This window comes from Struthio camelus, chromosome 2 (genome assembly GCF_040807025.1).
Source record: "Struthio camelus isolate bStrCam1 chromosome 2, bStrCam1.hap1, whole genome shotgun sequence".
NCBI lineage: Eukaryota > Metazoa > Chordata > Aves > Struthioniformes > Struthionidae > Struthio > Struthio camelus.
This window is the reverse complement of record NC_090943.1, coordinates 40,796,504-40,823,363: the sequence shown is the minus strand read 5'-3', so window position 1 is coordinate 40,823,363 and position 26,860 is coordinate 40,796,504. Positions and strand designations below refer to the sequence as shown.

General features: G+C 39.8%; 1 protein-coding gene across 5 annotated transcripts in view; it reads left to right on the top strand.

Moving 5' to 3' along the window:
- The first annotated feature begins 4,696 nt into the window (after positions 1–4,696).
- ANKRD28 (ankyrin repeat domain 28) overlaps positions 4,697–26,860 on the top strand; it is a 131,574-nt gene continuing 109,410 nt past the window's right edge. Inside the window, exons 1-2 of one of the 5 annotated variants that reach the window (XM_068935289.1) lie at positions 4,718–4,798; positions 24,920–25,010. Coding sequence is in view for 2 of the 5 variants with exons in the window: in XM_068935284.1 (XP_068791385.1) it covers positions 4,772–4,798 (27 nt within the window). In the remaining 3 variants the exon portion in view is untranslated. Of the gene's footprint in view, positions 4,799–24,919; positions 25,011–26,860 lie in introns of all 5 variants that reach the window. The other 4 variants (XM_068935284.1, XM_068935283.1, XM_068935290.1 and 1 more) reach the window with 4 other exon arrangements.

The following is a 26,860-nucleotide window of genomic DNA, read 5'->3' as shown; positions in this document are numbered from 1 at the left end:
CAAAATACCCCTGCAGAGCAAGCCACTTAAAAACTCCAAAGACGACTTTTATGGTCCATAGGCTTTGGGCTGGCCAAGATGACTGACCAAAAGTCATTTAATTTTGTGCTTATCTTCTGGAATTACTCTTTGAAGAACTGGCTGAGCCTGAAAAAATAATTTGCAAGATCGCATCCCACTGCAGTTTCCAGTTAGTCAATATTGACCATACACTGGGCATCCTAAGACGACATTTTGAGGCATTTGTCTTTAATCTATAAACAGTAAATCAAGGTAAGTTGCTATCAAAGAGCACAGGGTGCTGATATTCAAGAGTGTTTTAAAAAGAGGACATATCTCAGAACGTGCTACATACTAGCAAATATGCTAAAGCATATCTTTTCTTTCTCTCTCCTCCTCTCAGTTCAGTTTAAAGATACCATTTGTTTAATTTTTTATTGGATTCATTTTGGCTTTACAACTACTGAGTATTAATGTTCTTTTATGATTACATTCCCAAAGGTGTACAACTTCTTTTCATTCATGTTTGGACAAGCTTTTCAGACTTAATATAAAAAGAAATTATAAAAAGATTTAGGATAAAATTCTCCACTGTGTAAAAGTCAGCACAAGGCCCAGAGTCCTTTGTATCTTTCTTATGCCTCTTTCAGAATCTACTCTATCCTACTGAAGAAGGTAAATTTAATTTTATGAGGGAAAAGTTGCCTGTAATTTAAACTAGAAGAAATGTTAAATGAACAAGATTTCTAATACAAAAATTCAAGCCCAAACAGCTACCTTTGTAAATCCCAACTATATCTTCTTTCGGAATATGTCATTTACCTGCAATGCAGGTAATTTGGCAGCAGAAGGGCACACCAAGCTTGTCTTTCAAACATCATGCAACGATTTTCCCATTAAATTGCAGCTGGTGCAATTTCTCGTCGTCGTTGCCCTGCTCTGCACGTTCTTTCTTTTGTGTTTTCTCCTACTTTCGTTTGAACTTTCCTTAGAACAGGTGCCTGATATGAACTCACAGTGGGCCGTTTGCTGATGGCACAAAGGACACTCATATTTGCCTGACCCTCCTCTGGGTATTAAACTAGGTTGCTGAATAAGGAAGGCACGGGAGTTCTCTCTCCTGTCTCCATACCAAGCAGGGACGAAACTGGCTGAATGAGCACCCATAAGCATAATGCTGCTTCAGAAATGCCAATCGATGATATTTGATTGATGATGCCATTATAATATTCAATATGTTTCCATTACAGTCGGAAACTGTGAAGATCCAATGACTCAAAATGTAAGCTTTGGTGACAAAATTACAAAACTTTGACTGTATTAGATTTTGATGGATAAAATAGGTCAGAGCATATGTAAAAACCCTTATGATGATGCTCCTAGGATACCATTATAACATGAGTATGATTTTCATTGGAAGACTAGCCCCCTAGCAATGCTGATGCAGAGTTGGAAAGATAAATGCATGCCTCTATAGGAAATTATAAAATTATATTGATTTCAGACACATTGTATTCTGTGCAGAAATGAAATTAGTCCTGCTTTGATTTAGGAGTATGGGACAGTGGCTGGAGCGTGGTAACAGCAATCAGGTCTCCTGGCTTCTATTTCTGGCCGCAACAGCGACTCACTCTATGACCTTGTGAAAGTCTGTCGACCTCTGTGCCTGTTTACTCATGTAGAGGAATGAAAAAATAATAAAAACCTTCTTCACTGGGGTTGAAATCCTCGCTTAAAAGGAGCTAAGTATACAGGCATTATTGACAAACTAAATAAATCATGAATATATTTCAAATGAGTTCGCAAAACATCTCCAATATGAGGTTTCTACAGTCTCTTCCATTTACTTCCATTAAGAACTTCAGTGCAGCACATATGGTCCTATCTTTAAAACACTGGGTAGTGTTACACACCGTGGGATAAGTTACAGCATGAAGATTTAACATTAACATTAATGGGAGCTGTGCAGTTAAAGCTTTTCACACTCTGCCAAAAGTGTGCCCTCAGGAGTGCTGCATTGCTAATAATTTACTAACCCTCTGATTTAAAAGGTGTTGTAGAAATTTCTAACTTCTGTGGAAGTATAGTCAGAATATTATCAGAATGTCATGGCTTTTAGTGTATTTGTATGTCACAATATAATAATAATACACCTCTAACACACTAATACATGTTTCACTTCTGTGAAACAATTCTGTTAATGTTCCTAAGTGGCACCTGTGCAATTACCTACCTTGTAACTTATAAGAACAGAACATTTAAAAGTCACCTAGGTGAAGTTACCCTGAAATACATGATAATAAACGAGCAGGAAGTGCTTATTTCCTTACAGCAGTGTTACGTTTAACTTCTGAGTTTTACTTGTGTTTTTTCTATTGCTCTGAAGTCAAATACTGTATTTTGTAGGCAATTATCAGATCAGATAATATTACTGGTGATTTTATCACGTTACACATTTTTGTTCAAGTTGTGATAATTGTTTAGATTGTTTTATATAGCATAAGAATAGGACAATAATTTATACTGTGAAAAAGTACCCATATGTAACTGATTGATAACAGGGAAGCAACACTTTGACATAACCCCCCACTTCTGCATTACCCACTTTTACGTATGTAAGTAAGCTCATTAACCACTGACGCTTAAACTGAAACAGGGAGATGTTTCCAGGATCTGTAGCGTAACTTGCACGCTTTATCCTTTAAACATTTTCATACTATGTCATCTTAATATATACAGAAAAAAACAATGATCTGGGGTCAGAGTTCAGTTTGTTGGTGAAATATTTCCGCATATATGATGAAAGCAAAAGGCCTGGTCTTAGCTATAGCCTATGAGTGTTTGAGTGAAGGCCTGGGAGCCTGGGCCGGTAACATAAAGACACTCTTTCCTCTGCTGAAATAGTGCCTTGGCTTTAAAGGTCAAGAGAGGACAGAGACTCCTAGTGCAACATTTTGATGTATGATGGCTTGCCTGCATACAGAAATTACTCTAAACTTAAATAGCGGGTGAACTGAGAGTAGATTTTCTTTTTCCTGAATAACTCCACAAATAGATAAGTCTTATAGGAGGAAGCAGAACTTTTATCAACTCCCAGACACTCCTTTCACTTTGAGAAGTAGCCTAGTCTAATTTGCGGACAGACAAAGACAATGTTTCCTCACGCCATTTTCTCCTTCACTGACTGCATTGATAAACTTATCTCTAATTTCCACAGACATGAATATCTTTACCACATTGTTATGCCTGTCCTCAAATGTTTTGCATAGGGTCAAAATCTACCTGTTTCATATTTTTATACAATGTGCATTTATTCACAAACCAACTAAAAACCTTTGGTGCAATGTATAAGTATTAAAAAGGGGGTCATTTAAAATTAATGAAAACCATGACTGTAACTAGAATTTCAGGACATACTCTACACGTCAACAAAATTGGTTTAGAAAGTGTGAAAACATTGAGGTATTTTCCTTTTTCTGGTAAAACAGGCTTGCAATCTAAACTGCTTAAAAAAACCTGAACAGGCAACCCCTCACCAGGGCACCAGTATTCAAAGACAAAGGAAGATCTGTCTTAGCTAGCACCTACAGAAAGCCCTTCAGTTCTTCTAGTGTTGCAGGCGATCAAGAAAAGAGGCCTGCATGCCACTCTCCTACTGAGATCAAAAGCAAACGGTCCCAGGGGCATGAGTGAGGGCAAAAATACATACAACAGGGTTCACACAAAATACACTTGGGGCTGCAAAATTTCTTTCTTTTTAATGTAACACTAAAATCTTTAAGTAGCTTTAACTACTACCAAAACCATCCCTGGGATGCATCGTGTTCCCAGTGTCAGAAAGCCTCAGCTGGAGCAGACTGCCACGTAATTCTGCAGAGAGTTTTAGACGGTTTTCTCATAAAAATTGCTGCTTTATTTGTGTTATTTTATGCTAAAAGAGGGCTGCTTCATTCCCTGAAAATCATAGGGGCTTGCATCAGCCTTGGCACAGGGCCTGGGCCACAGCCCCCCAGGGTGGTGGGGAGGCGCCAGAGCCATTTCTCAGGGAAGGACCGGGGGGGGGGGGGGAGTTATTTCTGAAGAAAGGGGAAATTTCTGAAGAAAACCGCTGCAGGAGCGAGAGAAGAGGACACCGGTTTAGGGCTAAACTCGGAGCTCGAACCCGGACGCGACACTAGCCCCCCATCCTAGCCGCCTCCGTGGCTCTCCTCAGCAAGGCGCTCAGACCCAGACGAGGGAAAAGCGTAGTGATTTCTAGGCGAACCGCCCCTCTGCCGCCACCGCCCCACCTCCCTCACCGGGCCCAGCCCGGCCGCCCCCTCCCGCGCCCATCACACGTTATCTCCCTCTGCCAGCCCGCCTCGCCCGCCCCGCCAATCAGCACCGCCCTTACTCCGCCCCGCCTCTCACTGTCCAATCAGCACCGACCTTGGTGGTGCGGGCTGGGGCGGGCGACACTGCCGGGCGGCTTTGATGCTGGCGGGAGTCTGATTCAGGAAGCTCCTGGCGGGCGGGGCGGGGCGGGGCGGGGCAGGGGCCGGAGGGGCGGGGCAATCCCGGGGCCCCGCCCCTGGCAGCCGCTCCGCCCCCCTCCTGCGGGCCGCGAGCTGGGCGCGAGGCCCCGGCGCGGCGGCGGTGGCAAGAAGGGGGCGGGGCCGGGGGCGGGGCCGGCGCCGCGGGCTGGCGGGGAGGGGGGCGGGGCGGAGCGGCGCGGAGTCGTTGGTGGCCGGAGGCGGCGGCTGGTCGGCGCGGTGGCGGCGGCGGCCTCGCCATGGTGTTCCTTAAACTCCGCGAGCAGGTGGGTGCGAGGCGGCGGCGGCGGCGGCTGCCGTGGCGGTTCGCCCGCCGCCCCTCCCGGTCACCGCGGCGGCTGCGCGCCCTTCCTCCTTTCTTCCCCCCCCCCGCCCCCTCCGGTGTGTGTGACAGGCCGTGGGCAGGGGGAGCAGCATGGCTGCTGCCGCCGGGGACGGGGCTGGGCGGCGCCATGTGCTCCGCGTGTGGCGGCGGCCGGTGTCGTGTGGTTTCCCCCTCCCCGGCCGCGCCCAGGTAACAGGGCCTAACAGGTGGCCGCCCAGCCCGCCGCTGCCGCCGCCGCCATGCCCGGCCCGGCCCGGCCCGAGGTGGCCCCGTGCCCGGCCCCCGGCGGGGCCCCGCTGCCCCTCGGGAGCCCGCGGAGGCGGCGGCGGCCAGGGCTGTCTGCGGGCGGGTGCCCTGCCCGGCCCCTTTATTTGGGGGAGGAAATGGGGTTATTTCGCTGGGATCGCGTGGATGGGAGTGAAGGAGGAGAGCGTGGGCCTGAGTGACTCTCGTGGTTTTTTTCTTTCTTTTTTCTTCTTCTTTTTTTTTTTTTTTTAAGGTGCTTGGTTTGTGAGTGCCTGAGCTGCTGTGGAAGGTGCTGTGTGAATGAATGAGAACTGACCTTTCTCCTCCCTAAATTTGGGTCTGCGTATTGCTGCTTCTCTCACGTGTCTAAGACCTAGCCTTCTTTTCCTTTCATGTCGCAATATTTCAGTTTCAGGCTTTAAAATCTTTTGTTCAGTTGCTGTGTCTTTCTGTTCTGTTGTCTGGACATATCTTCTCTGACTTCATACTCCCGTTTTAAAAACAAGAAGGTGTGTTTTTTTTTTTCCCCCCTCTTTTCTGGTTTGTTGCCTTCATCACATCACACCCTTCTTTGTTTCCTGCATTATTCCATCCCAGCTTATGGAAAATACTTGTCTTCACTGCTCTGTTCTTTTCTGATGTCTCCTCTGTCCTACCTATTGTCTCCTATACAGTATCAGGATACAAAGGTGGGAGGGTCTGCTTTGCCAATTGCCGTGTGTAAAAAGATTTTTTTTCCTAGAAAATACGTATGATCTTTTCCCATGCTTTTTGTCTATGTTAGAGCAAGTTCCCTAAAAACTCATACAACCTGCTGTGTTGGTCTCCCTGATATTCCACTTTACGATAACTAACTGTAATGCTTGGAGAAGAAAAAAACAAAAAAGAGGTGTGTGTGTGTGGGGGGGAACACTTAGAAACTTGGCAGTGGTTAGGCAACTGGTATCCTGTGTCTGTTTGTTATGCTGATAAGTATCATCTCATCATTACCTTGTAGTCCTTTCATCAGTCTATGTCTACCTGTCTCTTATTACACCTAAATTGTATAATCTCTCTTTTTTTAATAATGTTTAGGAAGATAGGGCTGGGACCCTTATGTCCTGCTATTTTGTATTCTTTTAATTTAGAGAACTCTCACATATTTTTAGAACTTCATCTATGAATGAGCAACTGCTGTGAACCCAAAATGCATTTCATATCTTTGAATCAGGTTTCTTTTTAGGCTTTTATTTTATTACTGTGTTTTCTATGGAAATCTTGTTCATCTCTGTTACGAAATAAGCACTTCTATTAGAACCAAAAGATTCAACTCTTCTGCAAGTAATCACTATGAAATAACTAGAAAAAAATCATCAATACGTTAGCATGAAAGTACTGTATTTTTAGAACTTTTTTTCTGGAAAGATCCTAGTATTCGCTGAGGTTGGGGTGAAATACTGGGAAATATGAGACCACTGGTATGACAGAGCAATGCGTGTGAGGCTTTCGCTTTGCGTGGTAACGTAAACTTTAGTCCAGAAGTACAAGGTGGATTCTTAGAGGCTTTGTGGATCTGTAAATATGCATTGATATACTGGGAATTGAACTGTTCCTTCACTTAAAGGGGAAAAAAAGGGAGGGGTCTAAGGAGTGTGCTGATTTTAAAGAGGCGTTTGTAGAGAGAATGATTTTTAGCAGCAGCTTGGTTTCTGCTGGACGCTGTCCAAGTCAATTACTACAAACTAACTTCATTTAAATCTGGCAAGAGTTAACAAATGAATACACTGAAAGAATAAACAGTGCTATTCCCCACAAGAGGTTAAGAGTGACTGTCACGTTGTTTGTACAGTTGCTAATCTTTAACTTTTTGTATAGGGAAATTTGGTTTCAAGTGCTGTTAAATCTATTGCTTTTATTCTTAAGAATACCAAAAGTCATTAGAAATTGTATTAATTTCTCTGCTTTATTAATTAAAGAGAACTCTTCCAGGTCAGTATTCCTGTGCAGGAGCAATAAGCAGCAAGATATCTTGACTTCAGCATTAGATGCTGTAGTAAGATAATAACACCACCTGCCCCTTATAAAAACCAACGCTTGGTATGGTGTGAAAGTAGTGATGTTAATCTTTAGTATTCAATGAAATATGCTGCTTGCTTACTTGAACCATATACTTTATTTCATATTGAGGCGTTGATTTAGAACCAAGTAAATTATCATGTGCGTTTGTAGCTCAGATTGTGAGTCTTTCTTCAGTGGTGGCTGTGCTTCGTGGATGAACACAGACTGCTATAGCATTTGTACTGTTCAGTTAGTATGAACCAGGTAAATACTGTTATTTTAGTGACTTGCTAAATTTCCTTCTGCAGTTGCTAACTTTCCTTTTGCAGTAGTCAGCAAGAACAGTAATGATGTTCTTGAACAATAAGTCTCCTAAATAAAGTGTTATTTCTTTTAGTGTAATTTTTTTGAGCTTTTTTATTTGTTTGGTTTTTTTGGCAAACCTACATCAGCCTGTTGATTTCATTCTTTAATCATCCAGAAGGGCTCTGTATTACTTATTTAAATGTCCCAGGATTATGCTGGGGAGGAGGAGACTTACAGCGTACATGCAACTTGGAATTTTCTTACTCTTATGTTTGGTTTAGATGTTAAGGTATTGCAAGCCACTGTAAAAGCAGCCCTTGAACTTGCAATGAAGTGAGAAATTCTTTTTTTGAGATTCTTACTTGAGCTCAGAGGGTGAAATCCCAGTTACACTTGCAGTTGATTTAGTTTACTTCCTTCACTGATAAACAAAGCCTTGATCCCACAGATGCTTAATGTGTGTGTGAAGTTCAAATGCTTTTTTTTGCTTTGGAGGTCAATATGATGCATTGAACTTTCAGAACAGAGGTTTTAGAAGCATCGAGAAGAGCGGGCCCTTCTCTGCGGAACAAGCAGTCAGCAGGCGCAACAGTCTCTACAAACTTGTGTTACACTACCTGCGCTTTGCTGTTTTTCCATTCTGCAAAGTGGTAGGGATGTTTCTCAGTTTTGAAGTAATGTGGGGTGTACATTTCACTTACAGAAGTGACTTATATTTGCTTTCAAATGATATTAGGTGTCAAAAAACAAGCCATGTTTTCAATTCAGTTTCATGTGTAATTTTTGCACTTTGAGTAAAGTTTATTCCTGTAATGCTCATTAGCAAACTGTTCAACTGAGATAGAAAGAGCAATCATTGGGGTGGGAAGTTAGAAGCTCTTAGATTGTTCTCACTGCTCTTGGCTTGATGTGGATCATCAGTCGGGTTTAAAAGCAGAGATGCAGCAAACCTGCAAATTCTGTCACTTAATGTTAAGCCATTCAAAGCCGAGATGAAATACAGTGAGTGGACCTTATGATTATGGTATGTTCTCTTCTGTTTGCCTTCATATTGTCTTCACAGATTGGTGCTTGTATACCGGTTTCTTCTAGGTGAGGAGCTACTTTAACTACTAAAACTCCAACTGAGGGGGAAGTAGGCTGTGGAAAAGTTGCTGTTTCTTCCTGAAAGTTGATGATACTGCCCTGAATGCAGATTTTAGGTCAGGGTTCACTGATGTTATGTCAGACCTTTTGAAAAACAAAAAATGAGAGCAATATACTAGTTAGTCTTCATAATGGTATGTCTTGATCTCCTGTATACAAGCTCTCTCAGCTCTTCATGGATAGCTCTGAGAAGCTAAATGTCCTCTGGTTTTTTGGTTTGGTTTTGTTTGTTTTTTTTTTTTTTGGTGTTCAGTCATAGTGTATTAACAGTTTGCCAGAACAGGTAAATTCTTACTTTAAAGAGTTTTGCGTTAGTCTGTCTTACATGTAAGGATAATTAACAATCCAGTTATTCTTAGTAGCTAGGTAAAATTTCCTTGTGTGACAACTTAAGGATTCCTAGCTTTCCTGTTACAAAGTGTACCTGCATATGCGTCTCTACTCGAGTGTCTTTTAGGCTAGCGTTAAGGCTCTCACCTTTTGGCACAGTTTTGTTGATATGTAGTTTTGTTGATATGTTAGAACACTCTGACCAAAACTTGTAGAATCTGTAATTTTGCAACCACATAAGTATTTGTGGCAAAGTTCATTGGAAGCAGCATCGCAATAACTGCAAAAGCCTTATTTTTGTTTCAGTACATCACAGTTTTGATGATCCATTTCCTTTGTTCTCCCTATCTTAAATATGTATTACAGAAGGAGAAGTCTTAGGGCTGGTAATATTGGGGCATTTGGAAAGCAATTTATATGAGATTTTTCTGTAGGGTACTAGGCTGTGCTTGACATGTATTTCTTCCCAGAAGCCAGATGTGAGTGGAGAGGCTCAGACTATGAACAACAACTGCGTTGGGTTATTAGAGTGACCACTTATCTTAAAAGTCCTTGAACAGTGAGAGTACTGACTTTTTTTATTGCCCATTTATATCTTTCCCTTAGCTAAGATGGATCTTATTCAATTGGCAGTTAAACAAATGTTTGCAGTGTCATAGTGAATGCTCTGAATGTCTCTATGGTTGCTATTTTCATTACTGCCAGTGTTAGACTTCATCCTTCTAGAATTTATGCCAAGAGTAAATGTCCTGACTAGTTCCTTGTTGCGCTAAGAGGAGGAATGGTCTCCTGTGGTGATGAAAAGGAGCTGCTGCTGTTCAGTGAGGGAGGGCTATGGTGGGAATGGAATTACTAGGTATTGCTCTGTAAATTCTGTTCAGATGTAGTTTAAGGAGATAATTTGCTTAATCTTTTTTTGTAGACATTGTTTTTACGTTGAGGTTTTTTTTTTTTTTTTAAACTAATTTTAGGAATCTTGTTGAAGGTGAGAACCAACCTTTGCACTTCTCTGTTCCACCTCGCACATTCTTCCTGAAATCTGCCTCTAAACTGTTCTAACTGGATACAAGATAACTAAATTAGGAAGCTGTGATAGTACTTACCAAGATATCTTAAGTCTCCTGCTAATTCTCATGTTCCCAGGCTAAGAACTCGTGTATATTGAAAAGATAAGTTTCTTTAATTGATGGAAAACTCTGAGTAACTTGAACTCAGTGTATCTTGTTGTACAAAGCAGTTACTAACTCTTCCATTAGAACATGTTGAGAGTTCCTGGTTCCACAGTTCAGTTCTCTTTGGGGGATCAGATTCCCTGACAATAAGGAGGAACTTCCGAGTTATGAACAAGCAGTTCTTCTCAGTGAAGAAAAGAAATAAATAAATAAAAAGAGAGAGAGGAAACAAAGTAAGCCTTGATTCTGCAGTCTGATCCTTATGGCAGATCCTGTTAACTCTGTACACTTCTGTGAGGGTATAAAGGTCTATTCATGTACATTGCATTGGAGGTTTGTAATCATTATTTGGAGGAAAAAATTGAGGGGAAAAATTTCAGCGAATGTGCCCTTGCCTATGAAGAACTAACTTTCTTAGCACTTATGTATATGAGTTGATGATTCCTGCTGGAAACTAATAACTGCTGAGACTCTGTACTCATGATTTGTTGTCTGATACAGATTGGTATACTCCCCAATTTCTGTTCTTGTGTCCATGACTGAAACGGTTGTGGAATAAGATGACTCTGAAATCAAATACTCTAGTACTATCTTATCTTCCCCTTCATCTTTTAGCAGCTAGTTTGTTTCTTGGCTGCTGTCTACCTTTTGTTTGTTTATTTTTTTTTCCTCTGGTCAGCTGGGCCTTCCTGAAGCTAGGCTAATATTTGATCATTAGTTTTCTTGCTCCTGCCAACTTTTTATTTTCTTTTTACTTCTATTCCTCTATTCCTATTTTTGGAGCTTGAGTGGGAGACTCGTTGCCTTAGTTACACTGACTAACCATTTCAGAGTTATTTATAGTGTTTGTCTTTTAATAACGTATATCATGATACAAATCAGAAAATTTTGTTTATTTTTTCCTTGAACTTTATGTATATGAAACAACAGTTCATCAATACATGCTGGGAGCATGATGCTGCATATATTATAATTTGTGTTCTTGGTTTAGTTTGCTTTTTTTTTATAGTGGGGGTGGAGGGCAAGTTCTAATCTGGCATTTGAAGATACATCTGAAGTAGACTATCTTGATTTAACCTCTGTGTTAATGAGGACAGAATCTGGTATACTTAAGCTCCAAAACATCAGGGAATGTTATTCTTCCTTTCCTTTGTAATGGTACTAATACACCTGCCAAGGAGTGGGAATATACCTGCTTAACATTGGTAGCTCAGTTGTGATTGCTCGGGCATTGATGACTTATAGTGGAATACTGCACTGAGCCATTTCAGCCCAAAACTAGAGCTAATGGAGGAGATAATGGGATTGAGTAGCTGGGGAGAGGAAGGAAGGTAAGACTGCTGTAGCCAGTTGCATTGGTTCAGAGACCTAAGAGGAAGCATCTGCAGTGGTATAGTGGTATGCAAAACAGCTATATGCAGCATACTTACAGATTAATTGCAGAACTGCTTGTTAGCCAAGGTAGCTAGTGTCTTCTCTCCTGTAATAATGAGATGCTCTTTAGTGTAGATTGAATATAATCTTAGATTTTCATTGATTATGTCTACATTAATTAGGCACTGTTACAGTCTGCTGGTATGTATGTGAATTGCCTGAACATTACTGTGTAAGAAGATTGTTGTTCAGATGACTAAAGCCTATGGATTTAGGGCAGCCTAAATGCTTCAAAATATCTTTCTCACTAAATCTTTGAAACTATTTGAATTTGAGGTGTAGAGCAAATAGCTAAAACCTCAGGTTTAGAATAGGCTAAATGAAACAACAACAGCAAAGCAGACCCCTTCGCTTATGTTTGTTACTGAACTCCAGAAGCAGGTTTACTGGGTGGGGGAGACAAGCTTTCCTACACAAAATAGGACTTGACCTGCTGGGAAGCCATCCTCAAGGATTAATGTTTCCTTACTTTCAAACCATGGACCATCACTTAATGGCCTTCCTAATTCCAGCTGATGATAACTTACTTGTGAGATATTCTTGGTTATTTCGCAGTCATACTTGAGGCTCGTTCTCACTTTGTGCTGAGATCCTGTGCTTCATTTCCACTTGATGCAGAAGAGAAAGCATGGGTCCATCTGTTTTATTGGCGGGTGGTGGTTTTTTAATTGACTTTGGCAAACTGAAGATAAGACTATTGTCTTATCTAATAGCTAAATGAATTAAGAAAAAGGGACACATGAGGGATTATACTAAGCACTACAATATGAGAAGCAAATTATAGGAGTTAGAACATTGAAGCCAAATTAAGCTTTTGAGAGCTTACGGAATTTCAGGCAACTGTGAAGAGCTGGATGGTTTGCTTTTTAAGATTCCACTGTTTGTCCACTACACTTTGGTAATTCCGTCTAGGCTGTACCAGTAACTGGTCATCTGGTGGCAGGTGTTACAAGAGATCAAGGATTTACCTGAATCATAGGCAGATAGCTGAACTGGGGGAAAGAAACCCTTTCAGGATGTCTTATTTGCTAACATAATCTGTAACAAATTCACAATGTTGTCATTAAAATCCATCAGTGCAGACTATAATGTTGGGGTTGTTCTATAATGTTGGGGTAATTGGTATGTGTAGTGTGTGTATTTTCTCCTTACCTCTCCCACTTCTGGGTTATCTGTTTCTTTTTTCCATTGCTCATGAGAGTGGGCAGGCAGTCCGTGCAAACTCTGTCCCTTTTCATCCTGTGCGCTTGACGGCTCTGTCCTGCCTCTTATCTGGTGCAATGGTGTCTGCTTACTTTTTCTCCATGTCTGCTAACCCCTCATTCTCTCAATAATGCCATCCCACAGAGAAGTATTGTTAGTAAGCTAAAATGAAGGAAAACCACAAAAAATCTGTTGTTTTGAATTAGTGAGATAAACGCCTCAAGTCATGCTACAAGGACGCTTCAGAAATAGCACATTAATAGAAGTCCCTACCTCTGTCCTCTAGTTCCTCTGTAACTGTAGAATTCTGTTCAATTTTTGCTATACTTGTTAAAACAGGAGGATCAATAAAAAGAGGTCGTAAGCTTAATATGGTTGTGTTGCTGTGCAATCTCTTTGCCAAATTAGAATACTGTATTGTAACTTACAGGCCCTGTCTGTTTAGTTTTCATTTCTTTTGCTCCTGTCTGTTCCAGGAGCAGAATTTTGTTAAATAGTACTGATATCTGTTGCCTTTTTGAGTCATCTTCTTTTGTTTTGAGGAATATTTTCCAATACCAAAGGAGGGCTTCTAGAAGAACAAAATCTCTTCTCATTTGTCTGCCACCTGCAGGGTTGCAAATACTATTGCTGTTCCACATCACCCCTGATCCTATATTAACTGCCCAGCTCATCATTTTCTTTTTCCTTTCCTCCTCCAAAATGTCAATTCTTCCTCTTTCCCGTAGCTTTACACAGACTGTTATAACATCTAACACTTACTAGATCAGAGTAAGAGAAACTTATTCTTTACTTGAAAATTGGCATTTTAATAAGTAACATTTATGACTTGTGCATAGACATTTATGTCTGGGTTTTTTTTGTACAATAAGTTCCACAAGTTCTAATTACTGCAATCAGGATGTAAATAGTCAAGATAATCTACTCCAGAAGTAGAGTTCAAGAGAGAAGCTCTTTGAAACTGCCCTCATAACGAGAGCAAAAGAAAGGGCAAGAAGGGGTATCTAAAGCATTGGAATGAGAACAAGGAGGACGCAAATCGTTAGGACCTCCCAAGCTGTCAGCATCAATGATCAGCAAAGCTGTTCTTCTGATGAACTTCGGGGCTTTATGGTCAAGGATTATACAAAAAGCAACAGGTGCCCAGCTGCCCTGTGGAGCTTGGTTTGCGGTGGCTTCAAGGCATTAGTTCCTTTTTCTACATGCTACACCTTTCAACAACACAGAAAGGGGACTCTACCAACATCTAATGTTGAACTAACACTTTGAATAATATAAGGAAGAGGGCCTTTTACTGTGTGGTGGTGTGTGTACATGTGTTTTTTTTTTCCCCACCAAGATGCAAAAAATGAGTCAAGTGTAACAAATTTGTAACATTGGAAGGGCAAATAATAGCTTCATGTAGCCGCTTTTTTTTTTTTGAATGGGCTTGAACTTTGTGCATTGTGTTGGCTTTCCCCATCCCCGTCCTCAACACTTAGCACCCCATAATTGCTTTAACAAAACTGCAATTTTTTCATAGTTTGCATTGAACAGTTTACAGTTATGAGATTTTCTTACCTGAAGGGCAATAACATTCCTGCAATGCTCTCCATATGTTTTAAAACTCCATTAGTAATCATTGAAGCATTAAATGTGTTGCATATGTAATTAAAGAATAGCTACTAAACAAAGTAGAAGTGCCATGGTTCCTGAATCTGTGCCCACAAGTAGTTAAAGCATTTGCAGAAACATTAGTCTGACTGTCAAAGAAGGTTCAGCAAGTTTGTGCATTTCAGCCAAAGCTTCATCTGTAGGGATGTTTTTTGGTCTTGCAACGGCTGTAGATAATACAGTAAGCATTTAGGGTATCTTGCTAGCTTCCTGTCTCAACATCTGACTTCTTACATAAGGGAGCAGTTAAATGTGCTTCCCTCTGTAAAGTTCTTCACTGCAACTTGTATAAGCCAAAGAAATAGTATCTGTTAGTATGACGAGAAATAGCAATGCCAACAATATCTGTAGAGACTCTCAAAAGAGAAGTTCAGTTACCCTTCTCTGGAAACTGGCCATATCAGTATTAGCAATGATGTCCTCGATGCTGATTGGAGGTGTTGCAAAGTTGTTTTGGCACTGCCATTCTGGGATAAGTTCTTTAGAAGTTTGGCTCTCTGCCTCCTGAATGACCACAAGCAGAAACAGATCTTCTAGACCTGAAGCTTGGACTTGTGGCATCAGTCAGTCGTGGTTCACTGAACCCAAAGATGGAATGAATGTGCCCTTGGAAAAGATCTGAAGTTTCTGCTTGGTTTCAGCCTTCCGTACTGTGGGAGCCCTTGTTGACTCTTTTGAAATGCATGGGTTTTAGATATGTTTACAGAAGCCTGTTTTTATGTGCTGATTATAACGCCCACTAGTGCTTCCCTTATATTGTCTGACAGCACTTATTTTTGGAAAAGGTAGCTTGCAAAATTAACATGGATAATGGATGAAAAGAGGAGGTGTTGGAATGATTTAATTTGACCTCAAAACTTCATTACCTACTGGTAGATGTTATATAGAGCACAATGCATGTAGCAGAGCATTGAAGCTATTACATAATGTTCTAAGTGCTAGGTTCTTATTTTGAATAATGTACTGTGTAGCTGCAGAAGTGAAGTGGAAAATGCATTGTTGTATGTTTGCCCCCCTCCTCTTTTTTTTTTTTTTTTCTAGGTAAGAAACAGTGTAAATGGCCAGCAACAAGAAGCAAGTCTCAGCATGAGCACGAAACATTAGGATACGTTTTTCTTGTAATTCTGTTCTTTTAACAGATTAGATGCTAAAACTGTGCTAGTTATGTGACTTGGAAGTCATCTACCTCAGTGAAGGGCAACATTCCATCATTTTCAGCTCACAGATAGCAGAAGGAAAAACAGACTTAAAATTACTGAGTGCTAATGCATTTCTGGTACTGGGGGGAGAATTGGAGTAGGCTACCTGCGTACCAACCCATTGTTTAAAATTGACTGGAGAAGGTACATTTTAGTAAGAGAGTAAGAATTTGGGAAATTAGGATGCAATTCAGTGATGCAGTTCTTTGTGTGTGCCTCTGTTTGTCTCTAACAATAGTAATTGAAAGTCATGGGTATCTAATCTCCTGTCTAAGGACATGGTTTGATATTTGGTTGCAGCTGAGCTTAAGCAGATTGTCATTTCTTTCCTCTGCAAAGTGGTGAAAAAGGAGGTGAGAGACCAATTTTTTAGGTTAGCATATGAGTATAAAGTTGTTCCTTCAAAGTTTTCCAAAGTGGGAACTAGTAAAGCCTGGTTTTGCTCAGATAAACTTACTGTCATGTCTGTCTTTGTGACAGAAATCCTCTAATCAAGGAAAAGGTGTCCTTTGCGAATGTCCTTTGGTTTTTGGCTGTGGGAATGGGGTGGAGGAACTTGAGCATGGTCTGCCTTGAAGTTTTCTCTGTGGGAAAGAGATGTTAGTGCCAAAAGGATGACTTTAATGCTATTGGTCTGAAACTTCCTAGAATGTGTTTTGAAACTGAGCAGCATGCTTAATTTTCTTGTCTTTTCCTGGCTGCTTTTGAGTTGGAGTGTGATTGTAAATTCTTTTTTAATTTGGGAGAACCTAGAATCTGAAGAACATTTGTGTTTGTATTTATAACATGTCATGTTGACTTATACTGACCAGAAAAACATTGAAAGAAGAAAAGTACTTCTGTAACGTAGTTGTTTGCCACATGTTCTGCCGTTTAGGACCCTCAGCTTCTTCCCCTCTTCCATGTGACAGCTGCATGCCAATTTTCTTGCATCATTTCTTAGGGTATTTTTTCCCCCCTTAGGCTGATCACATGTACTACTCACCGTTTTACAGCTGGAAGTTAGCTGCTGCATTTTCTAAAAGGCCTGAAAATGATATGAAAAAGACTTTCTCTCTTCTCTTCCATCTTTGCTCAGGAGATTACAGTCAAAGTGTAAGATCTTATTCAGGTAGTCCAGTTACCTGAAAACAGTATACCAAAAGTAGTCTGAACTTGCTGCAGCCTTTTCCCTCATAGAAACATGTATGGACAGAAAGCCCTTCAACTTCTTAATTCCTGTGTATGGTTCTGTGTGTGCAGCTCCAATTTTTGGACACTATCCAGTGACAGCTTTGAGTCATGCCTGTTGTGACTAGTGATCCTTGTGTCTGCTTGCATGGAGATATATGCTTGGAGTAGGAAAATATCTAATAAGAAAATATGCTAGTAGAAAAATAGCTAAATTAGAATAAGCTAAAATAGCGGTTGGTCAGATCTGTACAAATATTAACCAGCAAAGCAAAAATAGTTGCATGTCAATTGAAGAACAATGTGGAAGTCTTCTGTAATGGGAGAAAGTTTATTTTAATCTCAGCTCCATAGGAAACGGCAACGTAAAATAGTAGTTCAATTTATTTCCTCTACACGTAGCACCAGTTACAGTTATATGGATACCACAACTTAAGTGCATTGAATGTGCAATTGTTATCAGGATGGACTGTTCCTCACTTCATCCTATTTCCCAGTTTGACAGTGATCCAAAGCTGTTTGATTCAGTGGGCTGTGGATAGGATTGTTCATGCATTTGCCTGAGATTTAGTTTTCTGGGGGAAAAAAATATGATAAAACTTGCAAAAGTTGGTTTAAAAAATTGAGTATCTCCTTTGACTGTAAGAATATACTGAAAATAAGGATACAATAAGGGTACAATAAAATTGCATGCAACTTTCTCAGCAAAATACTTGTCAGTATAACACACACAATGATTGCTACAACATAGCTTTGCTGTAAATATTTGAGATTAAAAAAAAAAGAATGTGGAAGAGTTTAAAACCAAAAAAAAAAAAAGATGAGGATTAAGGGTTCTGACTCAGAAGCAGGAATGACTTAATTAAGGTGATTGGTCCAGTTACAGCCTGTGCTTCACGCTTGTTCTTGAAACTGTTCATCAGTACCATTTTTGATGTGCCTTAAATGTTAGGCTGTCATTTAGGGGCCGCTTCCTAAGCGGATGAGCTGTCTGTGCTGTGTGAGCTATAAGGCAGATAGAAACCTCTTCAGTACCCCTGATAGGTGTCAAAACCCTCATCAGTGACCTAAAGAGTGTAAAGCAAATGAATGAACGCTGGGCTGTAGGAAAAAATGAGATTGGTAGGTTTTTACTAAAGATTTTGCAAAATGTTAATAAGAAAAGGATTTTGATATTTAAGAAGGCTTGCCTAAATATCTGATTGTAAATTCCCAGAATCACAGAACAATTGAGGTTGGAAGGGACCTCTGGAGATCAGCTAGTCCAACCTCCCTGCTCGTACAGGGTCACCTAGAGCACATTGCACAGGATTGCGTCCAGACAGCTTTTCAATATCTCCAGCGAAGGAGCCTCCACTACCTCTGTGGGCAACCTGTTCCAGTGCTCTGTCACCCTCACAGGAAGGAAGTTTTTCCTCAGGTTCAGATGGAACTTCCTGTGTTTAAGTTTGTGCCCGTTGCCTCTTGTCCTGTCGCTGGGCACCATGGAGAAGAATCTGGCCCCATCCTCTTGACACCCTCCCTTCAGCTACTTATAGACATTAATCAGGTCCCCTCTCAGTCTTCTCTTCTCCAGGCTAAACAGTCCCAGCTCCCTCAGCCTTTCCTTATAGCAGAGTTGCTCCAGATGGTTAATCATCTTAGTAGCCCTTCACTGGACTTGGTCCAGTATTCTCCTGGATTTTTTTTTTTTAATAAGAGGAGGTAATATGAGAGAATAGAAAAATATGAAAAATAATTTGCTATACTGAAATAAATGAAAGTTGTTACAAGTATGCAAAGCTTTGAGAACACCTCTACTATGTGGCTATTCATATTTTAAAAAAATTAGCTCCAAGGTTGCAAATTAAATGTCACTTGTGGTAAATTTTATGCTACTCTGTACTTAATGTTCCATATCTTATAAGAGATACAGAGTACTTTCTGTTACACTTTTTGTTATGTTGTACAGAGGTTCTTGGTGATAAGACTAGACAAAAGGTTGATCTATTTTCAATGTGGTTTATTGGCTTGGATTGTGGGAACTTTGGGGGAATGATCAGCTTGAGGACTTAGAGAAAAGACAGGCAAACCTTTATTAAAAACATTAGGAATATATAGGAATTTACATTTATTAAGGTCTAAATACAGTATCTACTGGTATTAAGTATTATTTTTAAATTATTTGAAGTAGTACGTATTTGTTGCCAAATGATTGAATACAAACTGCTTCACTGGCGGAAGTCATGAGCTAAGCACTTGGAACGAGTTTGTGGAAGTTAGTTGTTTGAAATCGGCATTAGACAACAGTAGTCTCTTTCAGAATAAATGATATTTTTTTTACAGTTATTCCTGTTACTCAGTTTTTTCAGGGCTGAAAATGCGAAGAAGTTGGGGGGGGCATAAAAACTTATGAACGCAAGTTTGACGGAATTGTGCTAAGTCTAAAATTTTGAAGAACTTAGTGACCAGAAGTGATTGATTCAGCTGACTGACTGTCCGTAATATTTCCTTCATAATGTAAATCTGCTTAATGTAAGATGTTTTTGTAAGCTTTTTAATTATTGGCACATTTAAAAACTATTTGAAATTGTTCTAGTTGATTTTCTGTGTTTATTAAATGCCCTGATAGCATCGCAAATGTGAAAATATACCACATTTTGAAAAAGTTGTTAACGCATCTGAAAGGTTATCATGTCGCGAAAATTACATTTCTTATTTAAATGCAGCTTAAAAGCAAAAATAGAAAGTAAGATAATCCATTTTGATTTGACTTGGTTTGCCTTGATCTAAATAAATACAGAAATTCTTTTAAAAAAAGCATAAGCAAACTGATCACATGTCATGTTCTAAAGAAGCTTCAAGATTTGTGGGGTTAGTCTAGTGAATAATGGAGGTGGTGTATTCTTCACTCAAAAGTATTTAAAATAGCTTTCTGGTCTTCGCACTGTGGATGGGTTTAAGCAGTCGAGGCTAGAGGAAGTTGCTGCACTGCTGCTTTGCTGCTATGGAGAGATGTGATACGTTCCCTGGGACGTTCGTTTTACAGGATGGTTCTTTTGGCTCTGTTGACTACGGTTGTTTCAGCTCACACTGTATTTAGCGCACATTACCTTTCGGTAACATGTTTGGGAGGTCCTATTCTTCACCAGTAAAAGATTTTATACTGTCACTGCTTTTCTCCTCCTCACTGCAAGGAAGGTAAAAAAACCCTTAAATTTACATGTGGCTTTTGTGCCTCCATCTGTCAAGGAAAAAGCTGATTCACTTTTTTAAGAACACTTAATTTCCTGGGAGTCTTTTTGTACCCACCCTGCAGGTAGGCTTTGCTGTAATACTTAATCTCTTTTCTAGTCTATTTTGGCTTTCTACTGTCTATGAAAGGCAATACTACTTGTAAATAAACAATTTTTACTCCTTAATTTGCCTTCCAAATTTGTGCAAGGATCATAACCTGCTTTACTGAAAGTTGTGGTCTGAGGCATGGCAGTTCTCTGACCTGATGGAGCAGGATGATCAGCTTTGGCAGTTGGATGCACCTGCCTTTTCTCCCTTTTCAGGCTGTATTGATGTGGTAGAATCAACTGTAGCACTTGTGTGTGGCAGGTAATAACAGCTCCAGTTTCCATCTTGTACTCACATGGAAATGCCAATAGTGCCTTAAGCTTTAATCATTTGGCAGGGTGCAGGCAAAAGTGGTGATTGTCTATTGGGCAGTGCACATTGTCCAAGCAACTGTTTTCATCCTTTGAGGAAAAAGATGGGAAGCGTATGAAAATATCCTCTGGGTTTCCTGTTGAACCATACTGAGCTAGAAAATGCAAATCATGCTTGTCACTGAGGTATTTGATCTGTCCTTGACTAATCTGGACCTCCCACAGGTGATAGGTGCTGCTACATCTGTGTGCTGGAAACGTTCTTCTGAGTCTGCTGACCAGCTCTGTCTAAGAGCTTGCATTTTGGGAAAAATAATAGCTATAAATCATTGAACTCTATCAGAATCCTGCATAGATAAAGTAAACGCTTTTGATGAAAGTGAAGAAGTGGATTCTGACTCATCCCACCTTGAAGTCATGTCTTTGTCCCTTTGCAATAGCCCCAAGTCTGGTAAGACAACAAAAACCATGTGCATTCACAGTGCTGAAAATGCTTATATGAAATTGCAGGCTCTCCAAGTCTATTTGGAGAGCTTTTTACCCCATGATATTTTGCTATATTTTTCTGTGTGTGTGTCTTTTTTTTTTAACAGACTTCTGAAGACATACTAATGCGTATGTAAGTCAATATGATTAAGGAAAAACAGGCTGCTTTGGTTACTGGCCTAGCAGTAGAGAAATGACTCTAATGCACTGTTTTTCACTAAGTGTTATAACATTTTGCTATTAAAGATCCACTGAGGTCATTTGGATGCACTTCCTATTTTTTGCCTTTAAAAATTATTGAAAAAATACTCTTCTGAATGAACTTTCAAAGAAATTTGCATCTATGATGCTTTGTTTCTGTTAATAAATGAGCTGAACGTTTCCAGTAGCCATGCTTTTTATGCCTACCACATACTTTTATTTTACAAATATATGTGTGCTCTGTTTTGAATGAGATCTGTGTTTTACCATTTTATCTGATTGACAAATAGATTCACAGTAGTCTCTACAAGGCTCTTAGTACTTCTTCCCATTTTTTCTCTCCTCATGTTAGGTTGACTATGGAAATGTTAATGTTAATTCATACATGGAAGTTTAGAAAGTGATGATTAAATTAATGAATTTAAAAATACATTTTTAAGTCACATGGTGATGCCAGATTCCCTCAGCAGCTGCCACGTTGCTATCCTATATATGCTATTGGTCAAGTCTAATCTCTGCTCCCTGCCAGATACTGAAGTATGAGATGTTCTCTTCCCTCTCCTGCCATCACTCCCTTTTAACTGTACTTTTTCCTAGATGTTCTAAAACATGTTACAGCTATCTCTATTAGTATGGAACAGTGACTTTCTGGTAATTTGAGGTGTTTTAACTCTTCAGTTTCAGTCCTCTTGGGTTTCAAGTGCTAAGGTTTCTGTGAAGCCTAACTAACTTTTGAGAGGCAATCCGTCATGAACAAAAATGGCAGTCAAGCTTCCAATTTGGGTTAAGTCTCTCTGAAAGTCTCTGGTCCCTATATGGACATCACTTCTTCAATCATAATCTCTTATTTGAACGTGACAAGCATCTCATCTGTTCAGACTGGAGAGCATTACTCTTTTCTGGTCTAAAAGTATGTTTTTGAAAAGTAGCTGTAGGTTCTACAAAGTAGCTTCTGATTGGGAACTTTCTTGATGAGTTGATTTATTTATGAACTGCCGTGACTCATAGCACTCTCTTTTATTTTTATCTAGATAATTACCTTGCTAAAAGATGTGTGAAATAGTATTTAAAGACTTGTTTCTTCAGTCTAAGGAGCGATGCTACTGTTTACTTTTTATCCGTCCTCTGAAAGTAATAGAAGATCAGAATTCATCTTTCCTTGCTTTGCTTTCTTCACAGATTTTTAATTTGAAATTCTTTCTGAAACACTTAACAAAAAATGCTTGTAAAAGCGCAGTTGAGGACAGTATAAGTGGTATCTGAGCTGAAGTCTATTTTTAAAGCTGCGACAGTTTCAGGTGTATCATAAGACATTTTAAAATTGATATGGATGTATGTATGTACAATTGCAGTTTTAAGATATAGATGTGCCTACACTGAATTAGCATGCAGATATAAGTGTCTGGAATCTCTTGAGGGTCTTACTCCTTTTCTGCCTTTATCATTTTTCCTTTTTAGTAGTCGTGTGAACATCAGAGGATCAACATGTATTTTCACTTATCTCATTTGGGATGCTTCATCCTTGGACTCTTGGGAGTCCTGGAATCTTTCTTCAGGCTTGCAAATTCATTATTTCATCTCTTGCTTTATGCTTAGCAACTGTGCAAGCCCTAAGCTTTTTCCTGAATAGCAGCTCATTAAATAGGTTTCAACAGCAGGAGCGCTCTTAAATCTATTTTTGAAGCTACTTTTATTTAAAAATGATATGAGATTCTTGCCATGATCTCTGAGAGTTCTTCTGATTCATAATGACACAGTTCAAGAGATACTGCTTCATTTGCCTGTGAAGCTCTGCAGAACAGCAGCCCTTGGTAAATGGGTAGAGTCACTGAGCAAGTGGCTCAGAGCCCCCTCCCCCCACCTTCAATCATCTCTGCTCACAGCTGGGCAAATGTAGTGATAATGTGCCTGGCTGTGAACTGTGATTGCTGAGGGCTGTGATTCACAATCCTTGTGAATATCTACTGGCTGCTAAATCTGATGGGAATTGTATATGCTATTAATGCAACCTGCAGAACGATCTGAAATAACGTTACCTGATTTTAACCAACAAAAAAGTTAAGCAATCAGGCGAATAAACCGTAATTAACGGGTCAGAATTAAGACAGCATAGACTGTTGTCACATCTTTGTTAGATATATGAAGTTGGGAAAACTTGGAGAAAGTGAGAAACCATCTGAAAGTACTGTGGTCTAAATTTAACCATAAGTAAGCTCTGCATTCACGCTATATTAAAACATTCATCAGCATCATTAGTTCTTCTCTGATATAAAAAGGCAGCGTTACACAGCCTAATATGTTGACTTGCATATCCTGAGATCCAAAGTAAAGCTGAGTTTTGTATTTTAAAATGTATAGCTTTTACTAGACCAAAAATAATGTTAAATTCAGCCTGCCAAGTAGTTAGGTATACAGGACTGAAAAACAAACAAACTCAACTTTGTGCATTACTCCAGTGTTAGTCATTTGTTTCATTATAAGCCTTTACATCTTAGTTATCAGTCTTATGAATTCTCTGCTCCCCCCTCCAACCCGCACACCCCTTCAAGGTGTTTTGGGAATGGCACACACACTTCTGTGGCCCATTGCTTCAGTCACTAGAGATTGCTCTGTCTTGTTCTTTCTGCTCGGATAGTCCCATGAGTCATGAAGTGGGATGACTGGGGTTAGTCTCTCACTGCGTCTTTGCAGTTCCTTGTTGTTTGTTCCTATGCGGTTACCATGTTTGCTGCTTCTCAGCACACCCTGCCTTAGAAGGCTGCTCACCAGAGTGTTGACTATTTATTTATTTTTCTTTGCCAATGTTTTTGTTTTGCCTTTGTAACAAATCATTATTTTAAATAGTTTTTCTCTGGATTGTTGATGGCTGGAATCAATTCTTACTCAAATGCGTTTACTTTCTGCTGTGGTTGTCTTTTTATTATTCTGTTTTAACTATAACTGTAAATTATAGCATTAATCAGCCTCTGCAGTGTCTTTAAACCTGAGTATATAGATATCTTTGTAGTACTGTAGATTACTGGCTTGAATTCTACAAGTAACTGTAAACTGAGAGAATATGGCATTAGGTATCTGTTACTGTAGATGGAGAGTGCAGGAGACTTATCAGGTAAAATAAGAACCATCTTAATTGCTTCCATAACATTATGAACAGAGTGTCATATTGCTTTGTGCTCTGGCTATCTTGCCAGACTATCCTTTGAATGTGAATACAGATGGTATGACTCATTTACGCTTGTCCTAAGCAAGCTAGGTACTTAACACCAAGTATGTGTCTTCAGCTTTTGCTTGTGGCAAAGAAGATAGCCGTGTCCCCCTTGCCCCTCCCCATGAATTATTTTTTCATAATTCAGTCAGGTCTTAGTTAACCTTTTAAGATGGTGCCTGCGTTTATTTGTTCTGACTAAAATGCAGTTGACAATGTCAGATGCTAGACTTGTGCTGACGTTGTTCGGTCCACTTTGAAAGAGAAAAATGAAGATTAACTAAGAAAATTGCTCTGCAGTTTGGATCTCGAAAATATCATCAGCCACTGTAACTCTGCTGCTTCTGCTTCAGTACATGTGGAATACAGATAACTTTTTTTCCTGTTGTATTAGGAAGATAGTGTACTATGCAACACAGAGCATAAGATTAAGTCAGAAGACATTTTCACTTCTCAGCTGGACTGAACTATCCAGTAGTTCTCAGATATCCTGAAACGTGGCTTCTCTTCCTTATTTAGCAATAGAGAAAGAAAAAGGATACTTATGAACCGCTTTTTTTTTCTTTTTTTTCCTCCTGCTTATATGGAATCATTCTCCCTTCCTTTATCCACATCTCAGTTGAGAATCATCTTTTACAGGCAATGCTGCAAAAGCTTTCGGTGCATCGAAGTCACAGTTGACACAGAGCAGCAGCAAAGAGGAGGCCAGAACCCTGAAAGGCATGATAGTGTATGTTAAAGTGCTTTTTGTTCAGTTTGTCTTATTTCACTGCGGAGTTGGAGGCCTAAAATCAAGCTCCATCCTGCAGTGCAGTCCAGTATATATAGTGCTACTTGGAATGTGGCTTACAACTGTAGTAAGTGAAGTCGAGTGATACATGCTTAAAACTTTCTTATTCTACATCTATTTACAACCTGTTGTAACCTTTCTGTTTTGTGGGCACTGTTGAACTGTACCCCCCCCCCCACACACACACACTTTTTTTTTGGCTTTGATTAGTAATGTTAATGGCTCTGTAAATTTACTAAAAAAGGAACAGGAGCACCTTTTTCCTAACCTTTATTTAAGGCTACTTATATAATGTGCAAAGGCAAGAAGTTCTTGTCTGTTGTTGCCCAACCTTGCCTATCTGTATATAAAAAAGTGGGCAGCAGCTACCTTTTTCAACACGTGCGCTTTTTCCTTTTCTTTTGTCCTTTTTCCATAGGTGCTGTTTCACAGCACAGCTTTCGAGCCTTAAGCCTGGTGTGGTGTCTGCAGCCCCCCCCCAGCTGAATGTCCGCTCTCCCCTGGACGCTGGCTTTGAAGGGCTCTTGCTCCCCCTGATGGCAGAGGGCCGCCCTGGGGGCACTGCTTGTTCCCAGCCCGGTTCCTCTGGCTTTCTCGGTTCTTTTTTGGTTGTTTGGTTGGGTTTTTTTGTTTTTTGTTTTTTTTTTGTCTTATGTTTTCGTTGTTATGTTGGGTCAGGCAACATCTTTCTGTGTGTGCATGTGTGTCCCGGTGAAAGCGTAGTCTTTAATAAAGCTGATGGAATCGAAAGGGTCCAGGCTATACGATACTGCATGTGTACTATACAATGATAAGCTATTTGGTGAGGTGAGGGGAAAGGAAGGAAAGTTTATCTTCTCTGCCTGAGTTTACTCTGTATTTTTAAATATCCTCGGAGTGTATTTCCTAATGTGTGATGTCAAAATAATTGATCTCCCTAAAGCTTGAATAAGAATGATTTGCTATTTTGAACTTAAATCCCTTGTTTTAGAGTTCAGATAGATTATGAATATCACTTTATGCTTGGTACAAGAATATAGTATTAGAAAGGCTTAGTTGTCTTTTGGATGGGACCGTTATTAAGAAATAACTTGGCTTGTGCTTTAAATCTTGACTTACTAGTCAAGAAAGACTCAAGATTCAAGAAAATGAATCGAAAAGAACTGTCATTGTGACTTTTGTATGAAGGGATGTGATAGCATATGGTAGTTTTTATTAGCCATAGATAAGATTGGCATGTAGAGTACAAATAATGCAAAATAAAGCTGTTTATCATTTTTTTACAGAAATAAAATGTGGTAGTGTGTACATTTGTACATGAAAGTGTACAAGATAGGTTTGAGAGACAATGTATGTATCCTGTTACAGTGTTACCCATGTGGTAATAAGCTATTGCTACATTAAAAAGACGAGAATGAAGCAAACATAACTTTGTGATCTCACTACTTCTCCTTCCAGCTTCAGTAACAGTTTCAAACGTTTCTTAGATGCACTTGTTAAATTATTCAAACAAAGGTTAGAGATCAAATTGATGTCTGTTGTTTAAATGGATATATTAGTAGCCACTTCTTACAGTGTGGTGAGTAGGTAAAATGCAATTGCGTGTCTGAATCCAGGCCAACCCTTTAGTTCCGGCTTGAAGCATTGCTCCCCTTTGTTTCCTAAGGTTTGCATCTGCTTGAGAATCCTTTCTAAAAAGCATTTGGCAGTTATGTTGAGGCTAGGTGAGCCTGTACACCTGAATCAGAAAGACTGAGGCAAAACTATTAATTTTAACCCTTTTATGTTTTCTTGAATGTGAAGTCAAAAGC